The sequence below is a fragment of the Terrapene carolina genome, unplaced genomic scaffold, assembly GCF_002925995.2.
Source record: "Terrapene carolina triunguis isolate 2854851 unplaced genomic scaffold, T_m_triunguis-2.0 Scaffold68, whole genome shotgun sequence".
Lineage (NCBI taxonomy): Eukaryota > Metazoa > Chordata > Testudines > Emydidae > Terrapene > Terrapene triunguis.
The window spans coordinates 1,740,215-1,755,320 of NW_020664419.1; the positions used below are offsets into that span (position 1 = coordinate 1,740,215).

General features: G+C 51.7%; 1 protein-coding gene across 1 annotated transcript; it reads right to left on the bottom strand.

Moving 5' to 3' along the window:
- Positions 1 to 895: 895 nt before the first annotated feature.
- LOC112107019 (calmodulin-like protein 12) lies at positions 896 to 10,612 on the bottom strand. Its single transcript, XM_024200542.2, has 4 exons — positions 10,191 to 10,612; positions 6,298 to 6,320; positions 1,460 to 1,477; positions 896 to 1,353 (listed from the first exon to the last, which is right to left on the bottom strand). The coding sequence occupies exons 1-4, from the start codon at positions 10,610 to 10,612 to the stop codon at positions 896 to 898; spliced, it is 921 nt and encodes a 306-aa protein (XP_024056310.2).
- Between the last annotated feature and the right edge of the window lie 4,494 nt (positions 10,613 to 15,106).

Consider the following 15,106-nt stretch of genomic DNA (forward strand, 5'->3'; position numbering starts at 1 on the left):
TCCACGCCCCATCAGGAATCAGAGGAGGGGCTCACCGTCACTTCATAGATTTCTTTAGGGGACGTATCTGACCCCAGAGAGAGTTCCTGTGAAAGCTCAAACCCTGGTTGAGCCTTTTGGCCAGGAAATATTCTCAGGAGGGATCTCCAGCTATTATCAAAGCCAACGTTTGAAGTCTATCTGCCCCCCCCAGTTACAAGCAATAGCTTTGCTCCTCCAGCCAGGCAGAATGCAGAGATGGGACACACACCGCCTGGCATTCATGCACCTGCTAATCTCACGATGCCGTTCGGATTACTCTGCTGCACTCGTCGCCATGGTATCTGGGCCCCGGTTGAGTCCCCTCAGACAACTGTCTTTGATGGAGTTGAAATCCACCGTTGAGTGTGGCTGGGCCTGAACCGGACCCCAGCTATTCCCCTGTGTGACCCTCCCCCAAGATAACTTTAGAGACAGGAGCCAGCGTAAAACACAAGCAATGTTTGCAAACAAGGGCAGGGATCGTAAGACAAAGGGAGGAGAAGGCCTATAATAATAGCACTTATATAACTTCTTCCATTTCAGGTTCTCACAGCCACCTAACAGAGGTGGGTACACAGTATTCTCCTCTTTGTACAAGTGGTGAAAACAAAACACCGTGGAGAGGTGAAGAAACTCAAAGGCTACCCAGTAAAATAGTGGCAGAGTTAGGACTAGATGACCGGGGTCCCCCCCACTTGAACTGCGAAGTGACCGTGGCTCCCTCGGATTTAGACTGCTTCCCACACACGGAGGAAATATGTATGCTGGAGTTCAAGTGTCTGTACGTCCACAGTCCTTTGGCTTCTGCGGGCGAGCTAGAAGCCAAGCTATGATTCCTGCACCAGAAATTGAACATGTTCAGTAGGAAACATCTTCACATTGAGGCCATCATCCTCACAAACTCCTCGTAGTTGAATCGCCCGTCGCTATCTGCGTCGGCCTCCTTGATCATCTCATCCACCTCCTCGTCCGTCAGCTTCTCACCGAGGTTGGTCATGACGTGCCGGAGCTCCGCCACGGTGATGTAGCCGTTCCCGTCCTCGTCAAACACCCGGAAGGCTTCCCGGATCTCCTCCTCGCTGTCCGTGTCCCTCATCTTCCTCTCCATCATGGACAGGAATTCGGGGAAGTCAATTGTGCCGCTGCCGTCGGGATCCAACTCGCCGATCATGTCTTGCAGCTCGGCCTCGGTGGGGTTCTGCCCCAGTGACAGCATGATGTTCCCCAGCTCACCGGTGGTGATGGTCCCGTCCCCGTCCTTGTCAAAGAGCGAGAAGGCTTCTTTGAACTCCACGATCTGCTCCTCCGTCAGCTGGCCGGCCATGCTGGTGCCTTCAAAGCGTCCGCGCCTCCGTGCTCGCCAAAACAACCTGCACTCAGTTCTCCTTGCAGTTTGTAGATAGCCAAGCCGTGGGGAAGTCTCCTGTGACTCCCTTGCCCAGGGATGAAACAGCGGCTTGGAGACGGAGAACAATACACGGTTCACACTTTTCATTGGTGCACATTGAGTCATGGAGAGAAATGAGACCATCCACACCCTCTTCATTATCTAAGTGCCGGATCCTGTCCAGGCAGGAGCCGAGAAAGCTGGAACAGGATGTGTGCGCGCAGGAGAGAAAGGCAAACACGAGTGCCCACAACGCCAACGGTCAAAAAATGGCTCAGGCCTTTCTCCTTAGCCATCGCTTCCATTGCAAACAGTAAAGCTCTGCCCCCTGCATGCCTTGCACACTCAATGGCTGTTGGAAGGCAGGACGGGGCCTGAACGGGATCCAGATTTCCCTCTGGCTGTATTCCAGTCTGGTCAGCTCGGCTTTCATTGACACCGCACCCGCCCTTGCAAGCGTAACACCGACAGACCCTGGTCGTCAGTGGGCGGGATTGAACCTGGGACCTCTGAAGCTAAATGGATGAGCTAAAAGCCACCTGGCCCCTAGCTAAGACTGTAGCAGACTCATTCATCTCAAAGTGGTCTCGGTGCCACTAGAGGGGACAGAACACCACACCCAGCAGGTGTGTGGGTTACACCAGCTCTTTGCTTTGAGAGGGAGCGGAGGGTTATTCCCACTGGGGCTGGAGCACTCAGAGCACCGTGGGGGACATGTCATTGCAAGGCCGATTGCCTTGTGCAAGCACCGGCTTCACGAGGCAGCCAAGCACCGCTGTCTGCTCCATCAAGCAGCTGGTGGGCGAGGGGACAGTTAGGTCGTTAAGGCAGATCGCTGTGAGGGAACAGAGCTACGCTAAGAGAGGCCTGTGTGTTATTGTTGACCAAGCTCGTGAGGCCTAAGGGCTTGTCTCCAGGGCGAAGTTATTCCAGAATAAGGCAAGGTGTGAATGTAACTCGACAGAGTTATTCCCGGATCGCTCCCAGTGTGGACAGTTTATTCCTCCCTAGCTATTCAGGTCAGTTCCCCTGACTCTCACCCTATGTATTTCACTGTCTGTCTGGACCGTGGGACACGATACCTTGAACACCGCCTCCAATCGATTGCAAAATTTCAGGGAGTGTCCTAGCCATCCGGGGGAGGAACCTTTTGGATTTGGGTGAACGTCAGGGGAAAACAGGAAGGGAGAAATGGGGGACACATGGAGCCCCCGGTATCTGGTTAGCAGAGCCAGCAGCTTCAGTCACCTCTGTCATTGTCTAGATCAAAGAACTAGTTAATGGCGGCCGTTAACACCTTCCAACCCAGCAACACCCCATCTCAGCTCTGCCATGGGACCATTGGAGATTCAGATGTTGGCATCCTGAAAGAAAACAAAGGAGAAAGAAAGAAAATAAGAGGAGTGCACACAGAACCCCTGGCATGGGAAAAGGGCAGAGTAAGGGACCCTGGCCTAGTGGGGAAGGGGGATTGGGAGAGTAACGGGGGCCTAGGGGGCTTACAGAGCCCCTAGCATGGCAGGGAATTGCTGGGGGGGGGGGTCATACAGAACTCCTGCAGAGGGGAGATAAGAGTGGGCCCTGCTATAGGGTGGCATTGGGAAATGTGGAGGCATGAAAGGAAGGCCTGGGGAGCATAGCCAGAAAGGGGGGATTGAGAGCCCACAGAGGCAGAATGGGGGGGTCTGAGGAACGGGGGTGGAGGGGCTGCAGGGAGTCCCTGAAATAGAGGGGGACGGGAGGGGACACCCGGGGGGTGGGGAACGCAGAGAGACAAACAGCTCTTGGGCTCGGCCAGCAGAAGCAACAAAGTGTGCGACCCTCTAGTGATTATTATTATTATTTCCTATTCGTGTTGTGGTAGCGCGCGGCAGCCCTACTGTACTAGGGGTTGTACAAGCCCAGGACACGGTGAATAGCAGCTGGCTCTGGGTCTTTTGAGAAAACTGCGCTCCCTTTTCTCCTAACCCGTGTGCCAGCTCCCCATCTGAGCTGTGCCACTCAGGCCTTTCTGCACAACGGACCAGACAGCACCAAAGCCAACGCGTCCTCTTGGCCAGCACTGAAGAACAGATTGGAGGTCTCTACACTGACATTCCCACAGGGTGCACCTCGCCCCTGTGCCGCTGGCCGGCAAAGGCCCTGTGCAGTGGAGAGTATCCATTCGAGTCCTCTGTGGAAGACGTTTTGGATGCCCTCCCTTGGTCTGGTGCGTTTCCCAGCATTCTCTCATCAGGATGTTAATTACATTCGTAATGGATGTTCCACCAAGATCTTCCTGGGTCTGAGGGTGATTTCATGAGATCCTTGAACGACCCTTGGTAGCACTGACCGTGACGTGCCACGGACATTTCGACTTTTGGGACTACTCCTGGTCAGGCGGTCAGTAGCGCGCGGCAGGCTGGTGCGCTGTGGATTTACACTCCAGTGTGCCGTGTGCTAATTGTCTATACAGAAGACCCCTTAGTTTATATTCTGTGGTCTGCTGCCTTCCCGAGCCAGGGGACCACACTGCTGCTCCAGCTCCCAGTGAACTCGATGGGAATCATTTCAAGGACTTTAAAAGGAGCTGGACAGACACAAGTGATCTCTCTCCTGCCATCCATCTCCACCCTCTGACAAACAGAGGCTAGGGACACCATTCGTTACCCATCCTGGCTAATAGCCATTAGACTTAACCTCCATGAATTTATCTAGTTCTCTTTTAAACCCTGTTATAGTCCTAGCCTTCACAACCTCCTCAGGCAAGGAGTTCCACAGGTTGACTGAGCGCTGTGTGAAGAAGAACTTCCTTTTATTTGTTTGAAACCTGCTGCCCATTAATTTCATTTGGTGACCCCTAGTTCTTGTATTATGGGAACAAGTAAATAAATTTTCCTTAGTCACTTTCTCCACAACACTCATGATTTTATAGACCTCTATCATATCCCCCCTTAGACTTTAAGGTGAACTGGCCCAGTGGCCCACCACAGGGCTAGCTCAGTTCTTAAGTCCCACGATGCATAGACTCTGCGCCGGCCCTTTGCATGGGCAGAATTTCACCCTGGAGGAGCTGTAAAGCGTGCCTCCCACTGCATTCCTTCCCAGCCACCCCGCGCTGCTCAGTTCTGCCTCAGCACCTGGACCCACATGGACATCTGGCGCCGTTCCACTCTGCCTCTGTCTCCCCCATCCAGCTGCATAGGGTACATGGGGTGGGGGGGAGGCGAATCCCTGGATGTGTCGCACAGCCAGGCATGCTGCTGCATTTTGCTTTTGTTGTTTGCCAGTTTCATGTTGTTTGAAGTCACCGGCTCCCTCCCGGGGCTGTTAAAAGTGTGATGCCTTTGTGCATGGTTGTCTGTTTCCAGTTAGTTCTGTAGGGCACCTGGGGGCCGTATTAACTGTAATGATCAGTATTGATTTTATTTTGTCTTCTACAAGCAGGGAGGACAGGAGAAGATGAGCTGCTTGGAATGTCTTGAGAAGGAATTGTTCTCATGATCTTATTCCTCTCCCAGATCCGCTACTGACTAGTGTCATTTGCCCTTGTTACACCTATGGTAACAATAATTAGAACAATAGTTTCTTTCCGCTGAAGGTGTCAGCGTGCTTTGGAAACAAGAATGAAGTTGCCCTAACCCTGCTGGTGAGGCTGTGTGCTATAATTAGCCTTCTCTTTCTGAGGGGGAAACTGAGGCACAAAGCGAATGAGGACCAGGTTTTCAAAAGTGTTCAGCCAGCATGCTGGGAGCTGAGCTCTTTGGAAAAACGGGCTCCAAGCGCAACCATGAGAATTTGAAAAGCTGCCCCTCAATGGCTGGTGCAAGGCCTCACAGGAAGTGTGTCAGACGTGGAGCACTGGAATGAGGGGTACTGTGGGTGCAGCAGGACCCCTCCAGCTTGTACAGCTAGAAAGTGGCTTGTTTGGTGGAGGGCCATGATTCTCATTTGGGCTGTGAGAGATCCCAAACAAGCCCTTGTAAAGGCTGTGTTTGGTGTGGTGCCCCCTGGCTTGAAGTATTAATAGCAACTGCATGTTTTACAGTTATGTTCAATGACTTCCAGTCCTTGCACTATCAAAATTGCTCCAGAGCCCCTGTGTACAGCAGCCAGCACTTGAATTTGCATCTCCCGCCAGTGTCCTAACCACAAAACCAGATTAGCTGCAATCTGCTCTCTTCCTCCTAACCAGTGCTCCTGGTATCCATCAGAGAAATGACACGAATGGGTCTTCACCAGAATGGCATCTCCATCAGTCTGTTCCCTCACCTTTGCCGGCTCTCTCCATGGGATTGTTTCAGCTTTCAGGCCTCGGGGATGGGCGGGGGGGAGCAGTAGACAGATTGTCCACACTGTCAACCTGTGGAACTCCTTGCCAAAGGATGTTGTGAAGGCCAAGACTTTAACAGGGTGCAAAAAAGATAGGTTCATGGAGGATAGGTCCATCAATGGCCATTAGCCAGGATGGGCAGGGATGGTGTCCCTAGCCTCTGTTTGCCAGAAGCTGGGAATGGGCGACAGGGGATGGACCACTTGATGATTACCTGTTCTGTTCATTCCCTCTGAAGCACCTGGCATTGGCCACTGATACTGGGCTAGATGGACCTTTGGTCTGACCCAGTATAGCCATTTTTATGTTCTTATCTTGATTTTAGTCAGAATTTTGACCCAATCCCACATGAATTCGCATAAGCAAACAAGGGAAATGTGGTCTAGATGAAATTGCTATAAGGTGGGTGCATAACCAGTTGAAAGACCATACTCAATGAGTGATTATAAATGGTTTGCTGTCACACTCAGAGGACATACCTGCCAGGGTCTGTCTTGGGTCCGGTGCTATGCAACATTTTCATTAAGGACTTGTTTCCTAGAGCGGAGAGTACGCTTCTAAACTGTGTGGCTAACACCGAGCTGGGAGGGGTTGCAAGCCCTTTGCAGGACAGGATTAGAATTCAAAACGACCGTGACAAATTGCAGAACTGGTCCGGCAAGTGCAAAGTACCACATTTAGGAAGGAAAACATATGCGCAAACACAAGGCAGGGAATCACTGACAAGGCAGTACTGCTCCTGAAAAGGATCTGGGGGTTATAGTGGCTCACTAACTGAATATGAGTCAACAATGTGACACGGTTTGGCTAAAGGCTAGCATCGTTTTGGGGTGTATTAACAGGAGTATCGTATGTCAGACACCGGAGGTAATTGTCACACTTTACTCAGCGCTAGTGAGGCCCAGCTGCAGTGCTGTGTCCAGTTCTGGGCAGTGGCGCCAGAACAGAGGGACCAGGGAGCCATGGCCCTCCCATTTTTTGAAAGTGGACCCATGGACTTTTCACCATGAGCCCCACTCTCTGCCCCTCCTCTTTTCCCTGAGGCCCTGCTCCCCGGCCAGGTCAGCAGCTGAAGCCCATGGCCCAGCTGCGGCTCCAAGGCCCTGCCCCCTGGCTGGAGCCGGGTCAGGGTAAGAGCTGCGTGAGCCACGGACCCTCCACCTGTCCTGGGCGGGGGGCCTGGAGGGTGGGGGACATGGGCCAGGGGCTGCTCTTGGGTCCCCCACCTCGGGCAGGTGGAAGGGTCCAGGTTCCCCAGCCCTGCTCTGGCTCCTGGCTTGGCTGGGGGGGGCGGAGCTTTGGGGGGGGGGAAAGGAGGGTCGGGGCAGAGCCACGGAGGGGGCAGGGCCCTGGCCCACCCACTTTTGGGAAGGCTCTGCTGCTCCTGGTTCTGGGTGTCACACTTTAGTAAGATGTGAACAAACGGGAGAGTCCAGAGGACAGCGACAAAAATGATAAACGGTTTAGCAAACCTGACCTGTGAGGAAAGGCTAAAAAAACGGAGCATGTTTAGTCCTGAGAAAAGTCGTCTGAGGTGAGGACTTGATAACAAATATGTGAAGGGCTCTTATAACGGGGACTGTGATCAATTGTTCTCTGTGTCCGCCCAAGGTAGGCCAAGACAAAATGGACTTAATCTGCAGCAAGGAAGAACTAGGTTAGATAGTAGAAAAACTTTGAAGCTGCAAGGATAGTTAAGTTCTGGAACAGGCGTCCAAAGGAGGTTGTGGAATCCCCATCACTGGAGGTGTTCAAGGACAGCCTGCTTGGACAAATACCTGTCAGGGATGGTCTAGGTTTACTTGGTCCTGCCTCAGCACACGGGGCTGCACTAGATGACCTCTCAAGGTCCCGTCCCACCTCACATTTCTATGATTCTGTGCCCTGAACTCCACCCTGTTAACTGGAACTGTGCACCAGCCTATTTTGAAGAACTCATCAAACCTTCCATCCCTAGTCTTCCTCCTTCTGTTTTATATAGGGCTGCCCCCAACCCAAACCCCCGGTTCTAAGGTGGGGATGGAACCTCGATGCCAACTCCAGAGCTGCATCTGGATTTCAGACGCCCTGAAGTTAGCGGATCTTTGGCGTTTGGGCATTTGGTTTGGTTCATTATGAAGAGAGGGGCCATTTGCCAACCACAGATACGGGTTTTGAACCCCCTCAGTGTTTGCGGTGGGGGGAATCAGCCCATGGGGTATTGTTCAGCAGATGCATTGCTATCTAGCTAGAGAGTGTGGAGGAGGTGAGCGTAAGAACTCCTGGGATCTGAATCACTGTTGCCTTGCCCCATGTGTAGTCATTTGCATCAGCAAATCCTGCTTCGGTAGCATTTTACACCCACATTGAACTGGTAGAAATAAACAAGGCTCAGGCGACTCTGGCTCCTGGCTCCCAGCCCTATGCACATTCCCTCAGGCCAAAGGGCCTACGCCAAGCAGCCTGGTAACCAAGCTGCAGCCTTGAAGTTTGCAGCTTGAGCCCATCCTTAGTACCATGCAATCAACGCTTTTTCTGGGTTCTAGATGGGAGTGGAGAAAAGGAAGCACTGAAAGTTCTCTGGAAGCAAATAATCATGCTTTTATTTGAAAACAAAGCTACCACTTGGACGAGTGGAGGGGGAGCTTGCACCAGAAGCGGATCCTTTTGAAAACGATCGGCTACAGAAAATGGAAGCAGCACAGACACAACAGAAGGAAATATTTTTCTGGGACAAGCCTGGCGGTATACAGAAAAAAGGTGAACACAGTGGATTCTATCAGCTGAGCAGGTAATTAGGATTACAGCAGCATTCCTGGTGTTCCCAGGGGGTGAATTTCCAGGCCTCCACAGAGACCTATGTGCCACTTACATCCCATTTTGCCTTATCGACCCCGCTCTGCAAACATTTACGCGCCGGCTTAACTTTAACCACACGACTAGTCCCATTGACTAGCAAAGTCCTATTGTGAGTAAAGCCTGTGCATAATTGTTTGCAGGATCAGGGCCTGTGAGTTCAAGTGGGACCTGACTTAGAAGCCTTTTTGTGGTGTTCTGCACATGGAATGTCACCCTAGATCATGAGATCCAAAGCCCAGGGAATCCCACTGTGACGTTCTCTCCTTGGGGCCCCAGGTTGAATGGCCAACCCTGTACCTGAACAAGACACCCGTCTTGCAGTATTGCAGCTTTACACTTCCCATTGTTGTGATAACCGTTTGAATGGACCACAGTGCAGTGCCACAACCGACATCTGTAGGGAACTGCAGCGGCGCCCAAATTGTACTCACAGTGCCAATGTAGCTATCTACTGTGTGCATCCTTAACTGCCAAATTTCCCGTTTCCTAAAAAGCAAATAACCCCCGAGAGGAAATGAGCATCTAACTTATTCGCCTATCATCTCCCCCTCCCTTAGGGTTTGCACCATCAGGCATAAGACAGAGGCAGTGCCAGCAATACAAAGATTTCTTTCAGGTGTATTCCCGTGCTGGCCACAAATTCCTTGGAGAAAAGTGCCCTAGAAGCTCATGCAGTCAGTCTTCATTTTGCAATTCAGGCAGCTGGCTCAGGGATCAGCAACTCTTAGGGGAGTCCAAAAGCTCGTCTTTGCTCATGTTCGCTGGCGTCTAGCGTCCAAATTCAAATGGAATCTGGCCTCTGCGTTTTACTCTTCTACCCAGCCCAGCAGAACCCACTTCTGTGCTGCACAAAGACAAACTCAGACAGACAGACACCAGCTAAGATCACAATGAAACTCCCCTTAGGCAAGTGCCTGTGGATGTGAACCCAACCCTCACAACAGGTGTCCCAGAACTCCGGGGGGAGGAAGTTCCAGATCAAGACACAGATTTGTGGCTTGGTCCTTTTTTAAAAACTAATAATGAGCAGACAGCCCCAGTCCTGCATCCATATCCATGCAAGTGAACCCTCGTGCCCGTATGGAGCCCCAGTGACTTCAGCAGGGTCCGGCCTCAGCGTGAGGCTCTGCTTGCATGGACCCAGTGGCAGAAGCAGGGTCTGGATCTGGCTTGAAAGACTGTGCAAATTGCCAAGGACGGGATCCTGCAAAACCACAGCCCTGTTGAGGAATCCCTGCTCCTAGGGATAGTCACTGATGTCAAGGGCCGGAAGGATCGGGCTCCATTTGCTGACTGTCCTTGGGACACGTAGGCTCCAATGCCAGATGCCGCCTGGTCTAAAGGAAACCTAATTATTGCAAGAGGCATAAACCAGATGTGTAACCAGAGACGCTAAATTTCAGATGAGCCAGAGGGCTTAGCTAACAAGCAGGGTAAGCCACAGCCAGCCTTTAGAATAAAGTAATAGAATACAGGGGAAGAAACCAACAGAGCAGCAGAGACATGCATAGGCCTTGGGCAAGAGGGGAGGGACCATTGACAGGTAGGTTACAGTGAAAGGAAGCAAATGAATGAGTGAACGCGGTACCAGGAAAGTCAGTTCTTCACTTCTCTGTCATCATCCGTACAAACTCCTCGTAGTTGACTTGCCCATCGCTGTTGCTGTCGGCCTCCTTGATCATCTCGTCCACCTCCTCGTCCGTCAGCTTCTCGCCGAGGTTGGTCATGACGTGCCGGAGCTCCGCCGCGCTGATGTAGCCGTTCTTGTCCCTGTCGAACACCCGGAAGGCTTCCCGGATCTCCTCCTCGCTGTCCGTGTCCCTCATCTTCCTCGCCATCATGGACAGGAATTCGGGGAAGTCCACCGTGCCGCTGCCATCGTCGTCCAACTCGCCGATCATGTCTTGCAGCTCGGCCTCGGTGGGGTTCTGCCCCAGCGACCGCATGACGGTCCCCAGCTCGCTGGTGGTGATGGACCCATCCCCGTCCTTGTCAAAGAGCGAGAAGGCTTCTTTGAACTCCGCGATCTGCCCCTCCGTCAGCTGGTCGGCCATGCTGATGCCTTCAAAGCGTCCGTGTCACACAGCTTCCCTGCTCGCTGGAGCAATGCACGCTCAGTTCGCCTTGCCTCAGCATGTACAGCCAGCGCGTGGGCACAGGCAGGGAATGGCCTCCTGACGTGCATCATTCACTGTTAATCAGAACATCCACACCCTCTGCATCACATGAGAGCCTGGAGCAGGCTTCCACACCTGTGTGAAGTCAGTGGGAGGATCAAGCCCCGTATCCTCTTTGCAAAAAACCCTGTAAGCTGGAGCCCTGGCAGCCCTGTCTGCAGGGGACAAGGGGTTAATAGAAGGGGCGGAGGTATCCGCAGAAGGGGCATATTGATATTAGCAGGGAGAATATCAGAGAGGGACTAAATATTTTCAATGATCCGTCTCTCTGTCCGGCCATCTGTCTCTCTCTCTAGCTGCATAGTGCCCCAGGACTCTGCCTCATCATAGGAAAAGAGAATGTAGAGATGGCCCCTCTATTTGGCCAGGTGTCATCGGAAGCTTTCATACCATGACCTAGACTGAAGAGCCACAACTGAAATCAGTGGCTCCCTCTCCCCGTTGATTTTCCTTCTCCTCCTACAGGTTTAGGGCTCAGATTTCTGTGGGGCTGCACTAGACTCTGGCCTGCTCTGTCATGTGACGCCAGCCAGTAATTCACACTGTTGATTAAAACCGGGGAATACATGCAAGTTGCCTACCCAGAGCACAGTTGTGGTCTCAGTAGGGTGACCAGATGTCCCGATTTTATAGGGACAGTCCCGATTTTGGGGTCTTTTTCTTATATAGACTCCTATTACCCCCCCACCCCGTCCCAATTTTTCACACTTGCTGTCTGGTCACCCTAGGTCTCAGAGCTTGGTTGCTCCCAGCTGCAGCTGCTGTGGTAGGACTGGGAGTTAAGAGACCAGGGTTCTTTACCCAGCTCTGCTGTGGACTGGCTCGGTGAGCTGGGGCAAGTCACGTGATTATGATGCTCTGTGGAGAAGTGTTATCCAAGTAATATTATTAGTATGCTACATAGCTCTTGTAGTTCTCCACGCCAGCCTATGCGTCCCCCCAGGCGCAGACCCTCAAAGGTATTTAGACACTTCAGTCCCATTGAAATCAGTGGTGCCTAAATCCCTTTGAAGATCTAAGCACAGAGGGGCCACAGCTGAGCCAAAGGAGGGGTCAATTTCTCTCCTCCGCTGCTGCAGACGCTGGGCCCTGCAGGTTGGGAGAGGGCAAGCAGCGAGAATCATGGGACGTGGGGAGGGATAGCTCAGTGGTTTGAGCATTGGCCTGCTAAACCCAGGGTTGTGAGTTCCATCCTTGAGGGGGCCATTTAGGGAACTGGGGTAAAAATCTGTCTGGGGATTAGTCCTGCTTTGAGCAGGGGGTTGGACTAGATGATCTCCTGAGGTCCCTTCCAACCCTGATATTCTATGAAATCAGCTGGTGGAGGGGACTATCTTCCATGGGTGGCAAATGCAAGGAGGAAAGCTCAGGTGACTCGAGCCCTGGAGAACGCCCGGCTCAGCCCCGTGATCACGGTTCTTGCTCTTTGGACTGAAGGCAGCCAGATTCTGAACACGTGCCATCTGCCAATGGCGCGATGCCAATCTAAGAGCGGGTTTGTACAGCTCCAAGCACAAGGGGGCCCCGGTCAGCGACCGTGGCTCGTAGGTGCTACCGCAGTGCAAATCAATAATAATAATGGAAAGTCCTGGATGCTAGAGCTGGTAGATTTCAGAGCTCCCAGGCGGTAACACCATGGTAATTTCCTCACGCTGGCATGCAGCAGTTGAATAAGCTGGCTGGAAGGGATAGCTTCTTGGGGCCTTTATGACATACGTTTTAAAAGGATCTCGGCCCTTCACTGGCGTGACGGGGCCTGTTTCACTGAAATCCAGTTGGGATGAGAGAAGCTGTTAGCCCTTTAGGGCTCAGGTGCAAACCCTGGACTGCTGCCAAGAGGGATGCACACGAGGGGCTGGCATTTGACAATCTAGCTCCCCGGGCTTGGTTTCAAACATTCACGCGCTGTGATGATGGACAGCTGGGAATCTCTGCCCTGACTTCTCTTCTGCCAAAGGGTCAGCTTCTCGTTTGGCCGAGGGCCCCTCTCCCCTGCCAGAGCTGCAAAGGGGTGCGAAGGCGAATGAGAATTAAGCCCTCTGATTTCAGACAAACACAACCGAACCGAGTGGAGACTTGTTTGAAGGGCAATAAACTCCAGGGGTGTAATACTAATGATCTCACAATCATTCAGTTATAGTTCCTGCTAATAATAATAATTAATGGACAGCCTGATCTAAAGTCCAAAAGAGGCAGGGAAACTGAGGCACAGGGCGGCAACTTGAGTTGCCCAAGCTCACAATTAACTTGCAGCCATTCAGTTCAACCTCCTGCTCATGACAGTACTAGAAGGTCTGGTCTAAAGGCACGGTCCTGAGTCTTTTCACTGCCTCTCTAGTCCTCACTGCATCTTTGCAGGGTTCACCTAATGGTGATTCACGGCTCAGCAAATCCCAGGCCACATGCATGCACCTGGGATTGTCTTGCCTCGCCCACGTTTGATTTCAACGGGGCTCTGGGTGAGCACAGAACGCCGTGCAGCACTGAGCCCACTGATGGTAATAGGTGTGGTTAAAAACACCTGAACAGCTACATCGATGTACCCTGCGCTAAGGAGCTTACCCACTTCAGTCCCCAGTGCGAACTGTCTGGCATTGTTCAGCAGCAATACATTTATAGAAAGTATCAGGGGGCAGCCGTGTTAGTCTGTATCCACAAAAACAACAAGGAGTCCGGTGGCACCTTAAAGACAAACAGATTTATTTGGGCCTAAGCTTTCGTGGGTAAAAAACCCACTTCTTCAGATGCAACTTTTATAGACAAGTGCCCCTGACTGCTGCTGCTTTTGGCTCTTACCGGTTCCAAACCCAGTTTAACGCCATCGATGGTGTCACTCCGGATTTACTCCAGCGAAAATGAGATCAGAGTCTCGTGCCCATCGTCTGCGCCGCGCGCGAGCTGCTGAATCCAGCACGAAATGAAACGAAAAGTTGCTCTTGTGCACTGAAAGAGACGGACGAGAGGAACTGATTCCAGTGACGTCCTGTTTGTAACTGACTCACCATTTCAAGAAACAGTGGGATGCCGAGAAATGAAACCACTGCATTTGGGAGCTGCCTGGAAGAGATCTTTCCAAAATGGGTTCAGTGTTAATAATCATTTTGTCAAGTATCAGAGGGGTAGCCGTGTTAGTCTGGATCTGTAAAAAGCAACAGAGAGTCCTGTGGCACCTTTAAGACTAACAGATGTATTGGAGCATAAGCTTTCGTGGGTGAATACCCACTTCGTCAGACACATGAGCTGATGTTCCAATACATCTGTTAGTCTTAAAGGTGCCACAGGACTCTCTGTTGCTTTTTAATAATCATTTTGAATCTATATAGGTTCCTATTACCCCGCACCCCCATTTGATGTCTGGTCAAACTAACTAGACAGTCTCTGCAAAAGCCGCCCAATGAAAGTGTTGGAATCCCCAGACTAAACCAAGGTCTCTCTGAAAACCTGAGTCTTGTGAGTGAAGGTGTGACACGTTCTCCTGTAGCTTTACATGCCAGCAGCACCCGTCGGGATGATGCCAGCTCCCAGCATGGTGAGATGGCGCTTTGATTGCTAGGCCCAGAAAGTCTTCGCTGGCGGAACCTTAAGAAAGACAAAAGAGAAGAAGAAAACCGGGGCCCTGCAAATCACTAACTGAAACGAGGATTGCGGGCATGCCTGCTGTGTGTGTGCTGGCTCTATTCTCTATGCTAACGGGGCAAAAACTACTTTCTGCAGGCATGAGCAGAGATTTTAGATCAAGCACTGCACACAGGGAAAATCAAGAGAAACGTCTTCAACAGGGAGCACATTCTGTGTAACTCCTGCGCACTCAGCGGATTCTGCAGGCAACAGAGTCCTGAGCGATTTAAGGATGTCAGAGACGGAAAACAAAGGTGCTGCAGTTACCTAGCTACATACCCCACATTTAGTGGGCTACACTGAGGATTTAAGAGGATGGGTAAATGGCTCTGTGCGGGCTGAGTTTCACCCGAAGTGAATTTCGTTTTAGATCAAAGGGAAACTGCCAAACAAGAAAGAACAGAGGTAAAGTCTCCATGCACGAGAGCACAGTGTGTGTGTCTCCTTTGGTGACAGGCTGTGTCTGAACTGAACCCAAAATGGAGGCTGTGCCAGCAGTCATCCAGACTCCTAGAAGTTGGGCAGCATAGTACACAGACAACAAAAGCAGCATCATTCCATAGCTGCATACATCAGATTCCCTGCACGATGCTTTCCAGTCAGCTGTTCTTTGTAGTGCACGAACATCTAGTGCTCGTAAAAGCTTGAGTCAAATAGAGTTGCAAGATCGGGGGGGTTAGATGCAATGGAGATATCACTCGGGAGAAGAAGAGTGGTCCAGTGGTTAGGGATGCTGGAGACCGAGGTTCAATT

What these genes read in the sequence shown, in the direction of transcription:
- LOC112107019 (XM_024200542.2), bottom strand. Translation starts at nt 10,612, where the DNA reads ATGGCCGACCAGCTGACGGAGGGGCAGATCGCGGAGTTCAAAGAAGCC. An exon ending in GGGCAAGTCAACTACGAGGA is followed by an intron (nt 6,321 to 10,190) that starts GTTTGTACGGAT and finishes TGTCCTGCAAAG; the next exon opens with GGCTTGCAACCCCTCCCAGC.